This window comes from Syngnathus floridae, chromosome 2 (assembly GCF_059516105.1).
Source record: "Syngnathus floridae isolate MCC-2025c chromosome 2, RoL_Sflo_1.0, whole genome shotgun sequence".
Lineage (NCBI taxonomy): Eukaryota > Metazoa > Chordata > Actinopteri > Syngnathiformes > Syngnathidae > Syngnathus > Syngnathus floridae.
In genome coordinates, this window is record NC_142414.1 from 4,745,944 (window position 1) to 4,763,899 (window position 17,956).

The window sequence follows — 17,956 nt, forward strand, 5'->3', positions numbered from 1 at the left end:
AAAAGGTATTGAAAGTATCGATGCTCACTTAAAGAATCGATACTTGGTATGGGCACAAAAAGTATCGGGATACATTAAAACATTATATTTTTTCCAGCCCTAATAGGTGGGGTACACCCAGAATAGTTACTGCCTCGCCAAAACATTGTCCCTTGCCCCGTGTTTGCTTTTCTCCTCTTTGATATGTCCAGTGTGTATCCAGCATAGCATGTGATTTTCTAGACTGTGTGTAATGATTATCCTCTCAACTTTGGATGCCATCAGCCTCAATGATTTAGTCACATTAGTTCCAGTACTTGCTAACATGTGGGTAACATTGGCCATCCAGGGTCCAGATGATCTCTTTCATCCACTTGAAAGCATTTTCATGGCTGCCAGCCCATTCGACCTCTGTTCCCTGGCTTAGTATTTGGCTTAATGGTGCTGTCACTTCTGACAGGTTGGGAACAAAACTGGCAAGATGAGTCACCATGCCGAGAATTGTGTTGAGATCTGCTTCATTCTATAGTGGTTGCATAACTTTGATGGCTTGGGGTCTTTTTCAGGCCATACATTGTGAGTCTGTGTCTGAAGTAGCTCACTTCAGGTACACAGATGGGTTGAGTTTGACTCCTCGTTCTACTGTATAGTCCAACTGACTGAGCATAGCTCAGGAGTTATATCCTGGGGACCCCAGTGCTGCTGACCACAGTGTCAGAGATGGTGTCTCTCAGCCTGACGTACTGTGGCCTGCCTGTGAGGTAGTCGGAGATCCATACCACCAAGAATGAGGTCCACTCCCATCCTACTCAGTTTGGCAAGGGGGGTGGATGGCATTGAAGGCACTGGAGAAGTCCAAGAAGAGAACCTTTGCCATGGCTCTCCCTTTGTCCAGGTGGGACTCAGTATAATAGGTAGAGGGTGGCAGGGCGTGAGCTGAGATGGGGGGGTATGTGGAGGCAAGGGGTGGTGAAGCTATGTCCATGGGGAGATGAGTTGTGGAGGGAAGGGGAGATGGCTGCAGCAGAGCTGGGGGTCAAGGGCTGGTCACACCTGTAAAAGAACTTATTCAGTTCATTTGCCCGCTCCATTGTCCCTCAACGGCCCAGGTCTTTGTTTTGTGGTTATGGTCCTCACACCGTCCCAGACGGCCCTCATGTTATTTTCCCTCAGCTTCTGATCCACCTTTCTCTTGTAGGGGTCTTTGGCTACCCTCCTACAATGTTTCACCTCTTGCTGTGCTGCCTTCATGGCCTCTTTGTCTCTGCTCTTGAAGGCAGCCTTCTTCCTGTTTAGGACAGCCTTGACTTTCCATTGTGATTTAGGTAGTAGTAGACGGTCTCAACAGGAGAAACAGATAGTCCGTCAGGCAGTGTCAGTGTCTCTATATGTCCTCACCATGTGGATCGATCGGCACATCTCAGTTTGTGGAGTTAAAGCAGACCCACAGGGCGCTTTCCATCTCAGGTTACCACCACCTGATGTTCCCAGTTGTTACTGGCTGCTTTTGGACCAGGGGCGTGTACTGGGGCTGGTTGTTTGCCATTTTCTAAGTGTGTCTTTTGGGATTATTCAAAAGTAGCGACACATTTTCTATACTGCTTCGCATTTTGTGCAGTAAATTGTGGGATGTGTGACTTCGTCTGTTGTATACAGTAATCCCTCGCTACTTCGCGCTTCACCTATCGCGGCCTCGCTCTATCAGATTTTTTTCGAAACAAATGTTGCGGATAGAGATTTTTATTTTAATTTACTTTTTATTTTATTTTTTTATGTCTCACTCACGCACACACATTCACATCGTCATATGCAGGAATGAAGCACACAAGACAGGCAACAAGACAGGCAAATGCACCCCTCCACCATCAGCGACCTCGGGCGTCACTTGGAGCGCGCGGCTTTGTCTGACCACATGACACTAATGGCCAATGGGAACATGTTGAGCTGTGTCCTTGCAGCTGATTGGCTTAGCAGTTCTAACTACAATTTATCTCAGCCTACCGCACTGTCTGTGTCAACATATCAGACTTGTGCTTCATCACCGAAGTTTTTTTTACTTCGAGACTTTAGTGAAAATGTTTACAAAAGTGTTTAAGTAGTTAGAGAATAAGAATGTTTCTGAAAGTCAGCTTGTCTTTAAAATGTTCACAAAAGTGTTTACTAAAGTTAGTAAACAAGAATGTTTCTTGACTTTAAAACGTTGCAAAAGTGTTTAAAAATGTAAAAAAAGTGTTTAATAAACAATAAAGTGTTTAAAACTACAATAAAGGTTAATAAAAATCTTGTCCATTGTTGAGGCGGCCGACCGGAGCTGTGGCCGTAAGGTCGTTGGTGCCTGTCGTGGCGGGTATCCCCGAACCCGCTGGTGGATACCAGCGGTAAGGGATGCCGTCAAGCTGAAGAAGGAGTCCTATTTGGCCGTTTTGGCCTGCGGGACTCCAGAGGCAGCTGACAGGTACCGGATGGCCAAGCGGAACGCGGCTTCGGCGGTTGCTGAGGCAGAAACCTGGGCGTGGGTGGAGTTTGGCGAGGCCATGGAGAATGACTTCCGGACGGCTTCGAGGAAATTCTGGTCCACCATCCGGCGTCTCAGGAGGGGGAAGCGGTGCACCGCCAACACTCTTTACAGTGGGGATGGCGTGCTGCTGAGCTCGACTCGGGATGTCGTGAGTCAGTGGGGAGAATACTTCGAAGACCTCCTCAATTCCACCTACACACCTTCAATTGTGGAAGCAGGGCCTGGAGACTCTGAGGCGGACTCTCCAATCTCTGGGGTCAAAGTCACTCAGGTAGTTAAAAAATTCCTCGGTGGCAGGGCCCCGGGAGTGGATGAGATCCGCCCGGAGTTCTTAAAGGCTCTGGATGTTATGGGGCTGTCATGGCTGACACGCCTCTGCAACATTGCGTGGATATCGGGGACAGTGCCCCTGGATTGGCAGACTGGGGTGGTGGTTTCCCTCTTTAAGAAGGGGGATCAGAGGATGTGTTCCAATTACAGGGGAATCACACTCCTCAGTCTCCCCGGTAAGGTCTATTCAGGGGTGCTGGAGAGGAGGCTCCGTCGGGAGGTCGAACCTCGGATTCAGGAGGAGCAGTGTGGCTATCGTCCTGGCCGTGGAACAGTGGACCAGGTCTACACCCTCGGCAGGATCCTCGAGGGTGCATGGGAGTTCGCCCAACCAGTACACATGTGTTTTGTGGACTTGGAGAAGGCGTTCGACCGTGTCCCTAGGGAAGTTCTGTGGAGGGTGCTTCGGGAGTACGGAGTGCCTAGCCAACTGATAAGGGCGGTTCGGTCCCTCTATCACCGATGCCAGAGTTTGGTCCGCATTTCCGGCAGTGAGTGGGATTCATTCCTAGTAAGGGTTGGACTCCACCAAGGCTGCCCTTTGTCACCGATTCTGTTCAATAATTTTATGGACAGCATTTCTAGGCGCAACCGAGGTGTTGAGGGGGTCCGGTTTGGAGACTTCAACATCGCGTCTCTGCTTTCTGCAGACGATGTGGTGCTGTTGGCTTCTTCAGGCCGTGATCTCCAGCTCTCACTGGAGCAGTTTTCAGCTGATTGTGAAGCGGTTGGGATGAGGGTCAGCACCTCCAAGTCCAAGTCCATGGCCCTCGGTCGCAAAAGGGTGGAATGCCCTCTCCGGATCGGGGATGAGATCCTGCCCCAAGTGGAGGAGTTCAAGTATCTTGGGGTCTTGTTCATGAGTGAGGGGAGGATGGAGCGTGAGATCGACAGGCGGATTGGTGCAACGTTGGCAGTAATGTGGACTCTGTACCAGTCCGTCGTAGTAAAGAGAGAGCTGAGCCAAAAGGCAAAGCTCTCAATGTACCGGTCAATTTACGCAAACCTATGGTCACGAGCTATGGGTCGTGACCGAAAGAACGAGATCCTGGATACAAGCGGCCGAAATGAGTTACCCTCCCAGGATGTCCGGGCTCTCCCTTGGAGATGGGGTGAGAAGCTCGGTCATCCGGGAGAGACTTGGAGTAGAGTCACTACTCCTTCACGTTGAGAGGAGCCAGATGAGGTGGCTCGGGCATCTCATCAGGATGCCTCCTGGACGCCTCCCTGGGCAGGTGTTCCGGGCATGTCCCACCGGTAGGAGACCCCGGGGACGTCTCTCAGCTGGCCTGGGAATGCCTAGGGATCCCCCGGGATGAGCTGGAGGAAGTGGCTGGGGAGAGGGAAGTCTGGGAGTCCCTCCTAAAGCTGTTGCCCCCGCGACCCGGATAAGCGGAAGATGGATAGATGGATGCATGGATGGATGGATGGATGGATGTATTGTTACAGTGTCAGGGATAGATAGGATTGTTTTTGATTCGGAAAGGGGGAAGTTTGCGGAAGCACCTCATCTACACATCTCTCTCGCTCTTCTTCAGCTTGTCCCGCTGTAGGACGTTGCCTCTTGAACCTTCCTGCGAAACAGCACTCTGTCTTCTGCTATTCTGCCAGCTTCTGTTGTTGTCGTCCCCAACCAGTCCTGTATGTCTTGCTCCCATCTTCTTGTTGGTCTTCCTCTTCCTCTTTTACCCTCGATCTTTGTTTCCAGAATGTGTTTTTCAAGTGACTCATGGCGTTTGATATGCCCGAAATATTGCAGTTTCAATTTTTTCACAGTCTGCAGCAGTACTGGTGATGCAACTCCCATTCGTGTCAACACCTCCTCATTTGATATCCTATCAATCCACGATATCCGCAGAATCCTTCTGTAGCATTTCATTTCGAAGGCGGTGATCTTTTTGCTGTCAGTACTGTTGATGGTCCACGCCTCACAACCGTAAGTTGCAATTGGAAATATTGTACTTTTTAGAATTCTCATTTTTGTGTCTATACACTGTCCTTTCCAGAGCTTCTCCATCTTTTTCACTTTGGCAAATGCCATTGCCAGTCTTCTCCGTATTTCTGGGGTAGTTTTTCCATTTGCTTCTATTCTGGCTTCAAGATACTCAAAATGACTGACCCTTTCTATTTCTTCATCACCAGTCGTTATTACCGCCTTCTCTTCACACTTGTCCGTGTCCATAATTTTCGTTTTCTTCACATTCAGATATAGGTCTTTCTCTTCGCTGTGTTGTTTGACCGCCCTGATGAGATTTTCCAGCCCTCTTGGAGTAGTGGCCAGCAGTGCAGTGTCGTCGCCATACCCTAGGTCTCTGATGGTCAGCCCCTGCATTCTTGCTTCGTTGTATTCACATCTCCTATGGTCGTGTTCCACTTCCCTCATGATTCCTTCAGTGTAAAGACTAAACAAGTGTGGTGAAAGTATGCACCCTTGTCTCACTCCCTTTTTTACTGGGAACCATTCTTTTGTTCCACATTTGAGTTGTACAGCTGATTGTTGGCCCTTGTAGAGTGATTTAATCAAGTTAATCAGATGTGGATGGAAGTTCATTTCCTGGAGAGTTAGCCAGAGCTTTTTATGATTGACACAGTCAAAGGCTTTTGAGTAGTCTATGAAGCATGTATGAAAATTTACATTCACTTCCCGATGTTTCTGAATCATCATTCGTAGATTGAAAATGTGGTCTCTCGTTCCTCTGTTTTTTCTAAATCCTGCTTGTGTTTTGCTAACTTCCTCTTCCAGTTTACTTTCCAGTCTTTTCATGATAACTTTGAGTAGTATTTTACTTGCATGGCTGATAAGCGATATTATTCTGTAGTTGGAACACAATTGTAAGTCTCCCTTTTTTGGTAAAGTTATGAGAATTGCCCTTTTCCAGTCATTCGGCCACTGTTTTTTTTGCCATATCTTTGTGCACAATTTATGGTACACCTCTACTTCTTCACTTGCTTTCAACATTTCTGCTTGTATGTTGTCGCATCCAGGACAGTTTCCTTCTTTAAGGGATTTGATAGCCCATTCGATTTCTGATCTGAGTGGTGGTAATTGTGGTTCTGTTTCTGGTTCTATCTGGTCCAATACTTCTTCTGCATCATTTTGTGCGTACATCCCCTCACAGTACCTCCTCCATCTGTCCACAATTGCCTGATTCTCGGTCAGTGTGTTGCCGTTTTCATCCTTAATTACCCCAAGACCGGGTTGAAAAGTTTTTGTGAGACTCTTTATTTCTTCATACATTTCTCTGCTTTTGTTTTTTCTCATATGGTCCTCAATTTTCTGGCACTTTTTAACCAGGTATGTCTTCTTATCCTCCTTGCACATTTGCTTCACAACTTTTGCTATTGCTTTGTACTGTTTGCTATGTAGTCCATAGGATTTCTTTGCTTCTTTTCTTTCGTCGATCATGTTTAGTGTCTCTTCTGTCATCCAAGGTTGTTTTTTGCCTCGCTTTTTCTTTAGATGGTTTTGGGCTGTTTCCATTAATATGTTTTTTGCCTCATTTGCAATGTCGTCCGGTTCTTTTTCTTCAATGTCAATCAACAGTGCTTGGAAACGGTTTCTTGTTTCTATAGTGAAGTTCTGATCTATGTCTCGTACATCGTAACGGACAGGTCTTGTTGTTGTCTTCTTACACTTTAATTTCAGTTTCATTGTTCCTACGAGAAGTTCATGGTCTGTGTCACAGTCAGCACTTGGTTTTGTCGTGACATCTTGTATTATAGATGACCATCGCTTTTCAACCATGATGTAGTCAATTTGATTTGTTGTTTTTCCATCTGGTGATGTCCATGTATACAGCCTTCTTGGATGTTTCTCAAACATTGTGTTTTTAATTGCCAATTGATTTCAGAGTGCAAATTCAACAAGTCTAGAGCCTCTCTCATTTCTTTCCCCTAGCCCTGACATTCCGATCAGTCCATCTTCCTCACTGTTTTTTTTTTGCTTCCGACTTTGGCATTGAAATCTCCTGAAATGATTAAGATGTCCTGCCGTTCTTTGTTGTCTACTTCTTTTTGTAAACTCTCGTAGAATTCTTCTAATTCTTCATCTGTTGCTGCAGAAGTTGGTGCATATACTTGTATCAATGTAATATCTTTTGCCTGGCCCTTCAATCTAACTGTTATAATTCTGTCGTTCACTGGTTTGTAGCCTATGAGACCTTGAGCTGCTGCTCTTGACAAATATATTGCCACTCCTCCCTGGCCTGCCTTTTCCCTGCCTGAATATACCATGCGACCACCGCAATCTGTTGTAAAATGTCCGCTTCCTGGCCAGCGATGCTCGACCAGCCCTAGGATGTCTACTCCGATTCTAACTGCTTCCTTTGTGATGGTGTTCAGTTTACCAGCTGGCATACTTCTTACGTTCCATGTTCCCAGTTTGTGTCTCCGTTTAAGCCATTTATTCCGGTTGTTTCTCATTCCAGCACAATCAGGCGTTCTGCCTTCATCAGCTTGGGTGGTACACCTCCCGGTGTCAGGCTCTTCCCCAATACACAGGAGAGACTCATCTAGCTTGGGGGTCTCACCACTGAGTCCCATATCGTTCTTCGCGTTATTTGCATTCATGATTCAAGCTCTGGTAGTAGTTTACCATTGCTTTCTACCAGAGCAGTGACCATACTGGACAGGAGTCCCAGCCATTGTACCTACATTGGTATCTTCTGCCCGGCACAAAGAAATGCGAGACCAGTTCTGGCGCTCCCCCAGCTGCTCCCCCAGCTGCTCCCCCACTTCATCCGTCGCCTGCCTGCCACGACTTTACGTAACCCAGATAGGGAGGCTAAGCGGGTACTCGGCCTTGCCCAAGGGCCTCCCGCAGACTAGTGGAGGGAAGGAGGCGTCTTACTTCTCCTGTTGACAGGTGTTGACAGGTGTTACCTGCCAACTACCTGTCCCACTACCCATCTACACGTCACTCACAATTCAAAAGAGCGTGGTCGGACACAGTAGTAGAATAAGTGGCTGCTTTATTCTCTCTTCCATCCAATTCACATAGTATCAAAATGATTTACTCAATCAGCCTGATATTGTAATGTGCGTATTGCGTCTCTTTTAATAAAATGTCAACAGACTTCAATGTGTGTGAAGACGGACAGCAAACTGACCTTTTTGGCTGCCCAACAACATGCCTGACCTAAATTAACGTAACTAAGGTCCACTTCAGAGTGGTCGCCCTCAGACGAGCTTCAATAGAAGAACCTATACATTGCGCATTAGTAATGACTGTGGGGCGCAGCTCCTCACAGCATCCCCAATTCAACCCTTAATGCTGAGTGTCAAGCAGGGAGGCATCCATTTTTTTTTAATAGTCTTTTTGGTATTACTCGGCCGGGGATCGAACCCACAACCTACCAGTCTCGGGGTGGACACTTATACCACAAGGCCACTAAAAACCTGCCTTAAATAACATGACAGTGTATTTTTTTTTATATGTAAAATATATAGAAAACAAGGGGGAGGGACCAAATACGTTTTTGTAGTTTTTTTCCCACTCTCTTTGAACATGTAAACTGCGTTGAACTTTATCTACTGATTTTTTCTCTTTTCCGCAAAGTTTTATTTTTATCTTGTAATGTGTTGTATATGGATGTAAATCAAATCAATCAATCAAACAATCAATCAATCAATCAATCAATCAATCAATCATATTTTCCCTTTGCCTCATCGTCCCACAGATCTCCTACATTGGATGGTCAAAACCTAAAGACCACATAGTTGCATGATGAAAACATGGCTGCACCCCTTCTCGCACCGCCAGGACCTGACAGCTTCAAGAGATTTAATGCAGAATCATTGGTGGCCCTCGAGCAGCGCATCAACGAGGAGAAGAACAGGAAGCCGCCAAAGCAGGACAGCAGTTACCGTGACGACGATGATGAGAACAAGCCCAAGCCCAACAGTGACCTGGAGGCTGGCAAGAGCCTGCCCTACATCTATGGGGACATCCCTAAGGGAATGGTGGCGGTACCACTGGAGGATCTAGACCCGTACTACCTGAATTCTCAGAAAGTGAGTTGAACCATGATCATCTCAGCTTTTAAAGAAAAACAGATGCTTGAAAACAGAATGGCCAAGGTTATTTGTCGATGAGATACTAAAACAAATAAAGTTTGAGGCAAATTTGTATTCGTGTTTTCATCAGCCCTAGTCCTTGTGTCAACCAATCAGCATTCTTTTATCCCCCTGTGATTTGTTCAGCTGCGCTTAATTGTTAGTTTGATTATATTTAGTTCAATGTTTTCATTTGGTCTTCATTTATTTGTTATCGTTGTTGCTGGTGTCATGTATCCCTGGTTTGGTCACGTTTCCTGTCATGGTGAGAATTTTGTTTTCTGTGCTTCTTTGGTCCTTTGAATCTTGATTAATTTCATTATTTTTTTCCTAAAGAAATAATTTTGGGGAATTCATCCTGCCTTGCTTTGCTACATTTAGGTCATGTTTTCGCCTCAACTCCACCACACAAATCTGTCTATATGCATCCCTGACACCATCTATCAAGAATACGGACCCTGGAAAATAGGTTAAAAAAAAGTAATAAATATAACAAATCCCTAAATGATCAGGATTCACGTATCAAAGAAAGAAAATCTCCAGAAAACAAAACACTCACCACACTAGGAAACATGAAAAAATTTGGAATACATGACACTAGCAGCAACACCGATACGCAGACTGGAAAGTAAGTTCAAGCTAATCAATGACACAACTAGGAACAGCAGGACAAGACACGTGGCTGAATGGAGTTGATTGGCGGACACAAGGCACAAAGCTAACAAGAACAGTTCGTAATGAAACTCCAAAAAGTAGAATTGACATTATAAAGGGAACACAGGGAAAACACTATCAAACATGAAGTAAAACTAATATAATCAAAGCAAAGCTAAACAAAACAAGATCACGACAAAATTATGATTCATGTATGATTCACTCACCATGTGACAAAATAAGTCTAGGTAAATGTTTATATTAACTGTTTATTTGACTAATATTTATTATATTTTATTATTTACAATAAATTATTTCCACTGTGCACTGGTTAACACGTCCATCTTACAGATCGGAGGTGTAGGGTTCATTTATGACTCTGGCCTTCCTGTGTGGAGTTTGTATGTTCTCCGGGGTTTCTTCTGGGTACTCCGGTTTCCTCCCATATTCCAAAAACATGCATGGTAGGCTGATTGATCATTCCAAATTGTCCGGAGGTGTGATTGTGATGGGTTGTCTGTTTATGTGTGCACTGTGACTGACTGGCGACAAGTTCAGGGTGTACCCCGCCGATCGCCCAAAGACTGCTGTAATAGACCCTTGTGAGGATAAGCGGTTCGGATAATGAATGAATGAATGTTGAAATAGTTTGGAAAATTAACCAATTTGAGGTAAAAAATGGCTAAATGAATTACCGTATTTTCCGGACTATAAGTCGCTCCGGAGTATAAGTCGCACCAGCCATAAAATGCCCCAAAAAGTGAAAAAAAACATATATAAGTCGCTCCGGAGTATAAGTCGCATTTTGGGGGCAATTTATTCGACAAAATCCCACACCAAAAACAGTCATGAACGAGCAACAACAGGCTAAACGATAGCAACAACAGGCTGAACGATAGGTATGCTAACGTGACAAACACAAACAAAGAGCTGAGAACGGGCCTGACGTAACATATAGAGTGATTAAGGACAACTATTACATGAATAACATGTTTATAAAACCATCGGTGTCACTCCAATTCATTAAATCCATCGATCGTTCTTTGTCAACAATGGGTGCGCGCGGCTGAGGGCGCTTGGACTTCAAAATATTCTACAGGCTCATATAACGATAGATAAACTATATTTCAAATACCGTATTTGCCGGTGTACAGGTCGACTCGGTGTATAAGTCGACCCCCTAAAATTCGACGGAAATTTACGATTTTATGATATATCCTTTGTATAAGTCGAGCTCAATTGTTGCATTATATTAAACTTCAAAATTCAATATGCGAAATTTATTGACGAAATGTGTTCAAATTCCGGGAGGCCGTGCGCATGCGGCTGTTTATAAGCACCGCGGAGGAGATCGCGGCCGGCGAGCTCGCGCACGCCACCCGGCACCAACGGGAGGCCGGAAATAGCTCCAAGCCGAGCGGATCGGCACTTTATAAGCACCGCGGAGGAGATCGCGGCGCCTCATTGGACTTCCAGCGGCCGGCGAGCTCGCGCACCCGCCCGGCACATCCGGGAGGCCGTGCGCACGAGCCAAGTGGCCGAAAATAGCCCCCGCCGAGCGGATCGGCTGTTTATAAGCACCGCGGAGGTGGTCGCGGCGTCTCATTCGACTTCCAGCGGCCGGCGAGCTCGCGCACCCGCCCGGCACATCCGGGAGGCCGTGCGCACGAGCCAAGTGGCCGAAAATAGCCCCCGCCGAGCGGATCGGCTGTTTATAAGCACCGCGGAGGTGGTGGCGGCGCCTCATTCGACTTCCAGCGGCCGGCGAGCTCGCGCACCCGCCCGGCACATCCGGGAGGCCGTGCGCACGAGCCAAGTGGCCAAAAATAGCCCCCGCCGAGCGGATCGGCTGTTTATAAGCACCGCGGAGGTGGTGGCGGCGCCTCATTCGACTTCCAGCGGCCGGCGAGCTCGCGCACCCGCCCGGCACATCCGGGAGGCCGTGCGCACGAGCCAAGTGGCCGAAAATAGCCCCCGCCGAGCGGATCGGCTGTTTATAAGCACCGCGGAGGTGGTCGCGGCGTCTCATTCGACTTCCAGCGGCCGGCGAGCTCGCGCACCCGCCCGGCACATCCGGGAGGCCGTGCGCACGAGCCAAGTGGCCGAAAATAGCCCCCGCCGAGCGGATCGGCTGTTTATAAGCACCGCGGAGGTGGTGGCGGCGCCTCATTCGACTTCCAGCGGGCCGCGCACTCGCGCACGCCGCCCGGTTCAAATTTTCTAAGTGCAACGCACAATGAGATGCATGAGAAACGGCCTTGGTTACCATCACATTTGAAGCGATGAATACGAAGTTAAATTTTATGACTCGGTGTATAAGTCGAGGTCGATTTTTTTCGGTCGATTTTGGATCGAAAAAGGTCGACCAATACACCGGCAAATACGGTAACTATAATATAAGCCAATAATATTATCAAACCATCCGTGCACTTTAAATCCATTAAATCCATCGATCAAATTCCTCGTCCTTTGTCAACATCGCCGCGCGTGCGCCCTGACGTCAGCCTCGTCTTTATTCCACAGATCTAGCATATAACTATATTGTAGCGTTAACAAAGTACAAGGATAGACGTGGGTTTGGTAAACGGCTCTTTATTAAACAAAACAAACTTCCAAGCGTGTGGCGGCGTGGACTTCCAGACACGAGAGCTCCATGGCATAGGACCGGGCGTGCGTAATGGCCATGTCCGAGCCCCATGCACCGTTCGCGGACAGCCACTCGGCCGAGCGCCGGCCCCCGACTCAGTAGAGTAGGACCGGGCGTGCGTAAAAGGCATAATAGTTTTTCAAACCTTCTATGTCACCCCAAATCCTTAATTCCTTCAAACTCTTTGTCCTCCGTGTCACTTAGAAATGATCACTGCTAATGATGCCGGTAGTCCTTACGTGGGTACGTTTGTCCTTTATGTAAACAACCGCCACGCCACACCGTCACTTGAAATAGTAATCCATTGGTACATCACGGTTCTCCAAACTTTCTTTCTGCTGCTCCATTACTGTTTTCAGCTGCATATTTTACAACTGAAGTTTGTAACTTGCAAAATATGAGTTTCTTTTTGGTGCCATTTTTCTTAAGCCCACCCAGTTGATGAGTCACGGCCAACGGTGCTTTCTTGTCGATTTCTTCATATGCCAAGACACACAAAGAGATCGAAATCACGTTTCCACTATCCCACGGTGACAAGACATGGTACACAATATGCATACAAGTAAACAACACAAGAAAAACCAAGAAGGCACAAACAATGAATAAATAAAAGTGATGAATAAATGATACATAAACAAATAACATAATAAATATAAGAGGAGCAAAAATGGAGCAAGTGTGCATACAGCAGACAGTGGACTTGGATATGGCGCTTTAAAGTATTAATTGCTTTATTTGATTTTTTCTCTATTTTTTATGTTTTGAATATGTTCAAGATAAAGATATAAAAGCATGTGAAGTGATCAACTATACTAAAAATAACACGTGAAGTGGTCAACTATACTTGTAAGTGATGTGTTAATGATCAAGTAAAAATTTGTGAAAAAAAACAGATATAAGTCGCTCCTGAGTATAAGTCGCCCCCCCACCCAAACTATGAAAAAAACGCGACTTATAGTCCGGAAATTACAGTATATAATATATATAATTATATAATATTATATAATATATTATATAATGGGACTCTTGATAATGGAAATATTTGGTGGGCCAGATTTAAAATAGAAGTGGGCCCTACTTTGCCCAACCTTTTTTCTAGTAGTGTTGGACTAGGCCTCTTTGGCACCTATGATTAGATAGATAAGATCTTCCGCAATCTTGCAGAAAAGGCTCCACAGCTGTGTATCGATCTTTCTGGCATCCATTAAATAGTTCAACTGAGAAATGGCAGTCATTTGGTAGTCACTATAGCATAGCGAGCATTTAAAGATAAAAGAACTGTGAGAAGATAACAGTTGCAAGGATCTACTTATATTGGGATCCATAAGGAGTGTTTCGGGGTTCGCTGAGTTATCGCTGAATATTTTATGCTACATTCAGATGAAAAGGATAGTTACAATTGATGGTCCATTGAGTCTAAATGATTGTTGCTTAGTCCATCTTGAAGTGAAACAGTTGAGGCCACCTGGCATGCACCATTCGGCTCTTGATTTACTTTCAACACGCCCTACATCACACCTAGCATGGAAATCCAGACTCAATGCTGTACCTGCAAATGAGTTTGGTGAGTATACTCATTGAGCCAATTTCTAAGGCGAGGCAAACCTGAGCAAACAGACAGTGAAATTAACCAATCAGCGAAGAGTGGCTGTGACATCAGAAAGAAACATCTTTTGGTTCCAGTGCTGTCAGCTGCTGGAGTTTAATGACTCAATGTGTTTTTGGTCATTCAAAACTGAGTTTAATATTGAATGAAACAAACTCATCTCTCCTGCATGACATTTTGAATGTTATGAGAATGGACCTCCGCCACCCATCACTCAGCTTCAGAAAATTGATGGGCCTGCACAGAAAATATTATTACAAATAAAAATTATTACAAATAACATTTTCAGGTTGATGTCCCCTTTAATAAAGGACCTATATTTATTTTTATAAACTACCGTTTTGTTACAGACCACCTTGTAGAGAAAATGTCAGTTGAGGTGAAAACCTGCTTCCCACTAAAATCCTAGCCTTGTGAGACAGCGTATAACACCTTTTTCTTCAGTTACTTTACTGCTAGCCTGTCTTACAGTTAGGACTATCAAAGGGAACTACACAACTCCGGTTTGCTTCAAGCTAACTAGCAAGGAGAACGACACGAATAGAATAGAATAGAATAGAATAGAATAGAATAGAATAGAATAGAATAGAATACCTTTATTGTCATTGTATAGACAACGAAATTGAGAGCACTGCTCACTTGTTGAATAGGGGTGTGAAACATAGAGTGGAATTGTATAGAATAGAGAATAGGCAAATATAAGGAGGACAGTGTAAAATGTAATTTTGTTTGCTGGGGCAAGATTGGAGTTTTTGGTGAGTTGTTTTGCATCTTGGGCAGTGGTTCTTAACCTTGTTGGAGGTACCGAACCCCACCGGTTTCATATGCGCATTCACCGAACCCCTCTTTAGTGAAAAATACAATTACTTTTTTCAAATTCAAGACATCGACGTTTTTTTACTGATGCACAGACATGTCATCTTGAAAGGCAATTTAAAATAAAAATAGAATAAAGGCAACAACAGGCTGAATAAATGTACGGTATGCAAACGTTACATGATACATAAACAATGAACTGAGAACTTGCCTGATATAACATATCAAGAGTTATTCAGATAACTATAGCATGAATAACATGCTAACAAGTTTACCAAACCATCCGTGTCACTCCAAATCACTAAATCCAATGAAATCTTCATCCTCAGTGTCCCTTTTAATCAACTCCGCTAACTCTGGAAGTAGAAGATGCAGCGCTTCCTCTTCTATGTGGTTTACGTCAGACTGTTCAGTTGCAGTTCCAATTATTCCACAGGTCTAGAGCGCCCTCATGCTGAACCACATGAGGGCGCTTGTGAATGTGAAAATAACATGGGAAATGATATGATGTGTTAATAATTTCACACATAAGTCGCTCTTGAGTCACACCCCCGACCAAACTATGAATGAAACTGCGACTTATGGTACGGTACCTACTCACCAGAAATGCTGATCCTTCATAGATTTAAAAAATGAAAACAAACATACAACAACATATTTATTTGTCTCTTCCTGGATGCTAGCTGTCTGCCTAAGCAGTGGAGAATACTGAATTTTCCTGGTTGAAAAAAATAAAACAGACTCCTCTGTAACCTGTTGCGTAGGCATTGCAACCAATCAGAGGATGGAAAATTAGTCAAAAAGTCAAGTCAAAGTCAGCTTTATTGTCAATTTCTCCACATGCCAAAGACACACAAAGAAACCGAAATTTCGTTCCCCCCTATCCCACGGTGACAAGACATGGCTCACAACAGACAAACAAGTAAACAAGTATAACAAAAGCGTGCTGAATAAACAATGAATAAATAACACAACAATAAATAAATAAATAAATAAATAAATAAATAAATAAGAGGAGCAGAAAAAAAAAAAAGGAGCAAGTGCGCGTACAGCAGACATTCCCGAAAATAGCACAACAGTGCCGCACGCTACGCAGAAGGGGGTAGCGAGTTCAGGGCCCTAACAGCCTGGAGAAAGAAGCTGTTGGCGAGTCTGGTGGTGCGGGAGCGCAGGCTCCTGTACCTCTTCCCAGAGGGCAGAAGGTCAAACAAAGAGTGAGCCGGGTGACTCACATCTCTGGCAATCGAGGTTGCCTTGCGGGTGAGATGGGAGGTGTAAATGTCCTTCAGGGAGGGGAGCGAAGCACCAATAATCTTACCAGCCGTATTCACTATGCGCTGCACGGCCTTCAAGTTCTGTTCAGTGCAGTTACCACCCCAGACAGCGATGCAACTGGTGAGGACGCTCTCAATGGTGCCACGGTAGAATGTAGACAGGACTGCCTGAGGAGCACATGCACGCCTGAGCTTCCGCAGGAAGTACAGGCGGCGCTGAGCTTTCTTTGCCAGTGACGAGGTGTTTGCGGACCAGGAGAGGTCCTCGCTGATGTGCACCCCCAGGAACTTGGTGCAGCTCACCCTCTCCACCACAGCACCGTCGATGATCAGCGGCAGGTGTGTTGTGCGACCCCTCCGGAAGTCAACAATGATTTCCTTGGTCTTATTGACGTTCAGCAGGAGGTTGTTGCCCCTGCACCACGTGGTCAGAAGGTCAACTTCCGACCTGTACCGAGTCTCGTCGCCCTTCGTGATGAGACCCACCAGAGTCGTGTCGTCAGCAAACTTCACTATGCGGTTGTCGCTATAGGTCTTACTGTAGGTATTACGGTTTTACTTTATGCCTTCACGAAGGCCAAGAGTGCTGAAGTGTCGTAGAGTGCATGTGTGATTAGCCAGTACTTATGGCAATGAAGGCTCGGGGGCAGATTCCACTGACATGGCAGTACAGTGGAGCCTCGGTTTTCGAACGTCCCAGTTCTCGAACAAATCGGTATTCGAACAAAAAGTTGAGATTTTTTGCTTCGGATGTCGGGCGAAATTTCGGTTGTCGAACCTCGCGAGATGAGCCGAGAGGACCCGCATGCCAACTGACTCCGTTCGTTATTACATTCTCGTTACTCTGAGGATTGCATCAACTCTAATCATGCCTCCAAAGGAAGCGAGTGGGAGCAGTAAAGCTGATCATGGCGAAAAGAGGAAAGTAGTGCGCAAAACGGTTGGATTAAAAAAAAAAATAATCGTAAAATATGAGTCCGGTGTGCGTGTGTCAGAGTTGACGCTGGAGTTTTGCATGGCAAAATCGACAATAAGCTTGATCCTGAAAAACAAAGACGCTCTTAAAGGAAGTGATGTTGCGAGAGGGGCGACTGTGCTTACCAAACAACGAAATGATTTAAAATTAAGAAAACTGAAAAGAAAAGAAAAATGTTGTCTTTCATTGGTAAAAATAAAATAAATGTTTTGATGTGCTTTTTTTCCCCTTACAATTTAAAAAGCTATCTTTTACTATTAGAATGAAACACACAAGTGAGTTGCTACAGATACGGCAATACACTCCCCAGCCTAGCCTACTCTATTAATTCAGTTTATTATTTATTTATACATTACCTACTCACTTATTTATGCAGTTTATGTGGTAAAACAATGAAAAAATGCTTTAAAAAAGCATTTTTTTTTGCTTGGAACATATTACATTTTTTTCCCCATTATTTGTAATGGGGAAACATGATTCGAAATTCGAATGATTCTCTTCTCAAACAGCCTTCAGGAACGGATTGTGGTCGGAAACCGAGGCTCCACTGTACATGGAAGCTGAAATCTGATTGGACCAATAACAATAAAAATCTAGCACACACTAGTGGAAGCTGGGCAGCCAACACAATGCCTACGAAATGAGGATAATAGACAAAGATAATGATAAATGACTACAATTTCATTTAACTTTTAAATAGGTCAGTTCTTTTGATTGTACTTCAGCCTGGACTAGTTGCTAGCAAATCAGAAGGCCCACAGAATGCTATATTCACAAAATTTCTAAAAATGAAAACACAACATTTTTTTAATTGAACTATTACAGAAATCTAGTTTTCCATGACATTCAAATGTATTTTAAGACACCTGAGGGATCATAGGAACGGAAACGCTCCTGCACAAAGAATATTTACTTTCTGAATAATGGCGTTTATGCATGGTCCCAACAAAATTAATAAACCAACAAACAAATAAGTAAAATAAAATAAAACGTTTCGACATCCATACTGTATCACCTTACAAATGTGTCCTCGTGAGGAGTTTGTATAGGAGAAAGAAAAAATCTGTTTCGTCATGGTCATTTCCTTTTCCTGCAACAATAG

General features: G+C 44.8%; 1 protein-coding gene across 6 annotated transcripts in view; it reads left to right on the forward strand.

Annotated features, from left to right (window-relative positions):
- The window catches only part of scn8aa (sodium channel, voltage gated, type VIII, alpha subunit a), a 131,499-nt gene that overhangs the window by 12,486 nt on the left and 101,057 nt on the right, over window positions 1-17,956 (forward strand). For all 6 annotated transcript variants that reach the window (XM_088368783.1, XM_088368779.1, XM_088368778.1 and 3 more), the window contains exon 2: window positions 8,506-8,839. In XM_088368783.1, the coding sequence (XP_088224909.1) occupies window positions 8,561-8,839 (279 nt within the window). In that variant the 5' untranslated portion in view covers window positions 8,506-8,560. The remainder of the gene's footprint in view (window positions 1-8,505; window positions 8,840-17,956) is intronic.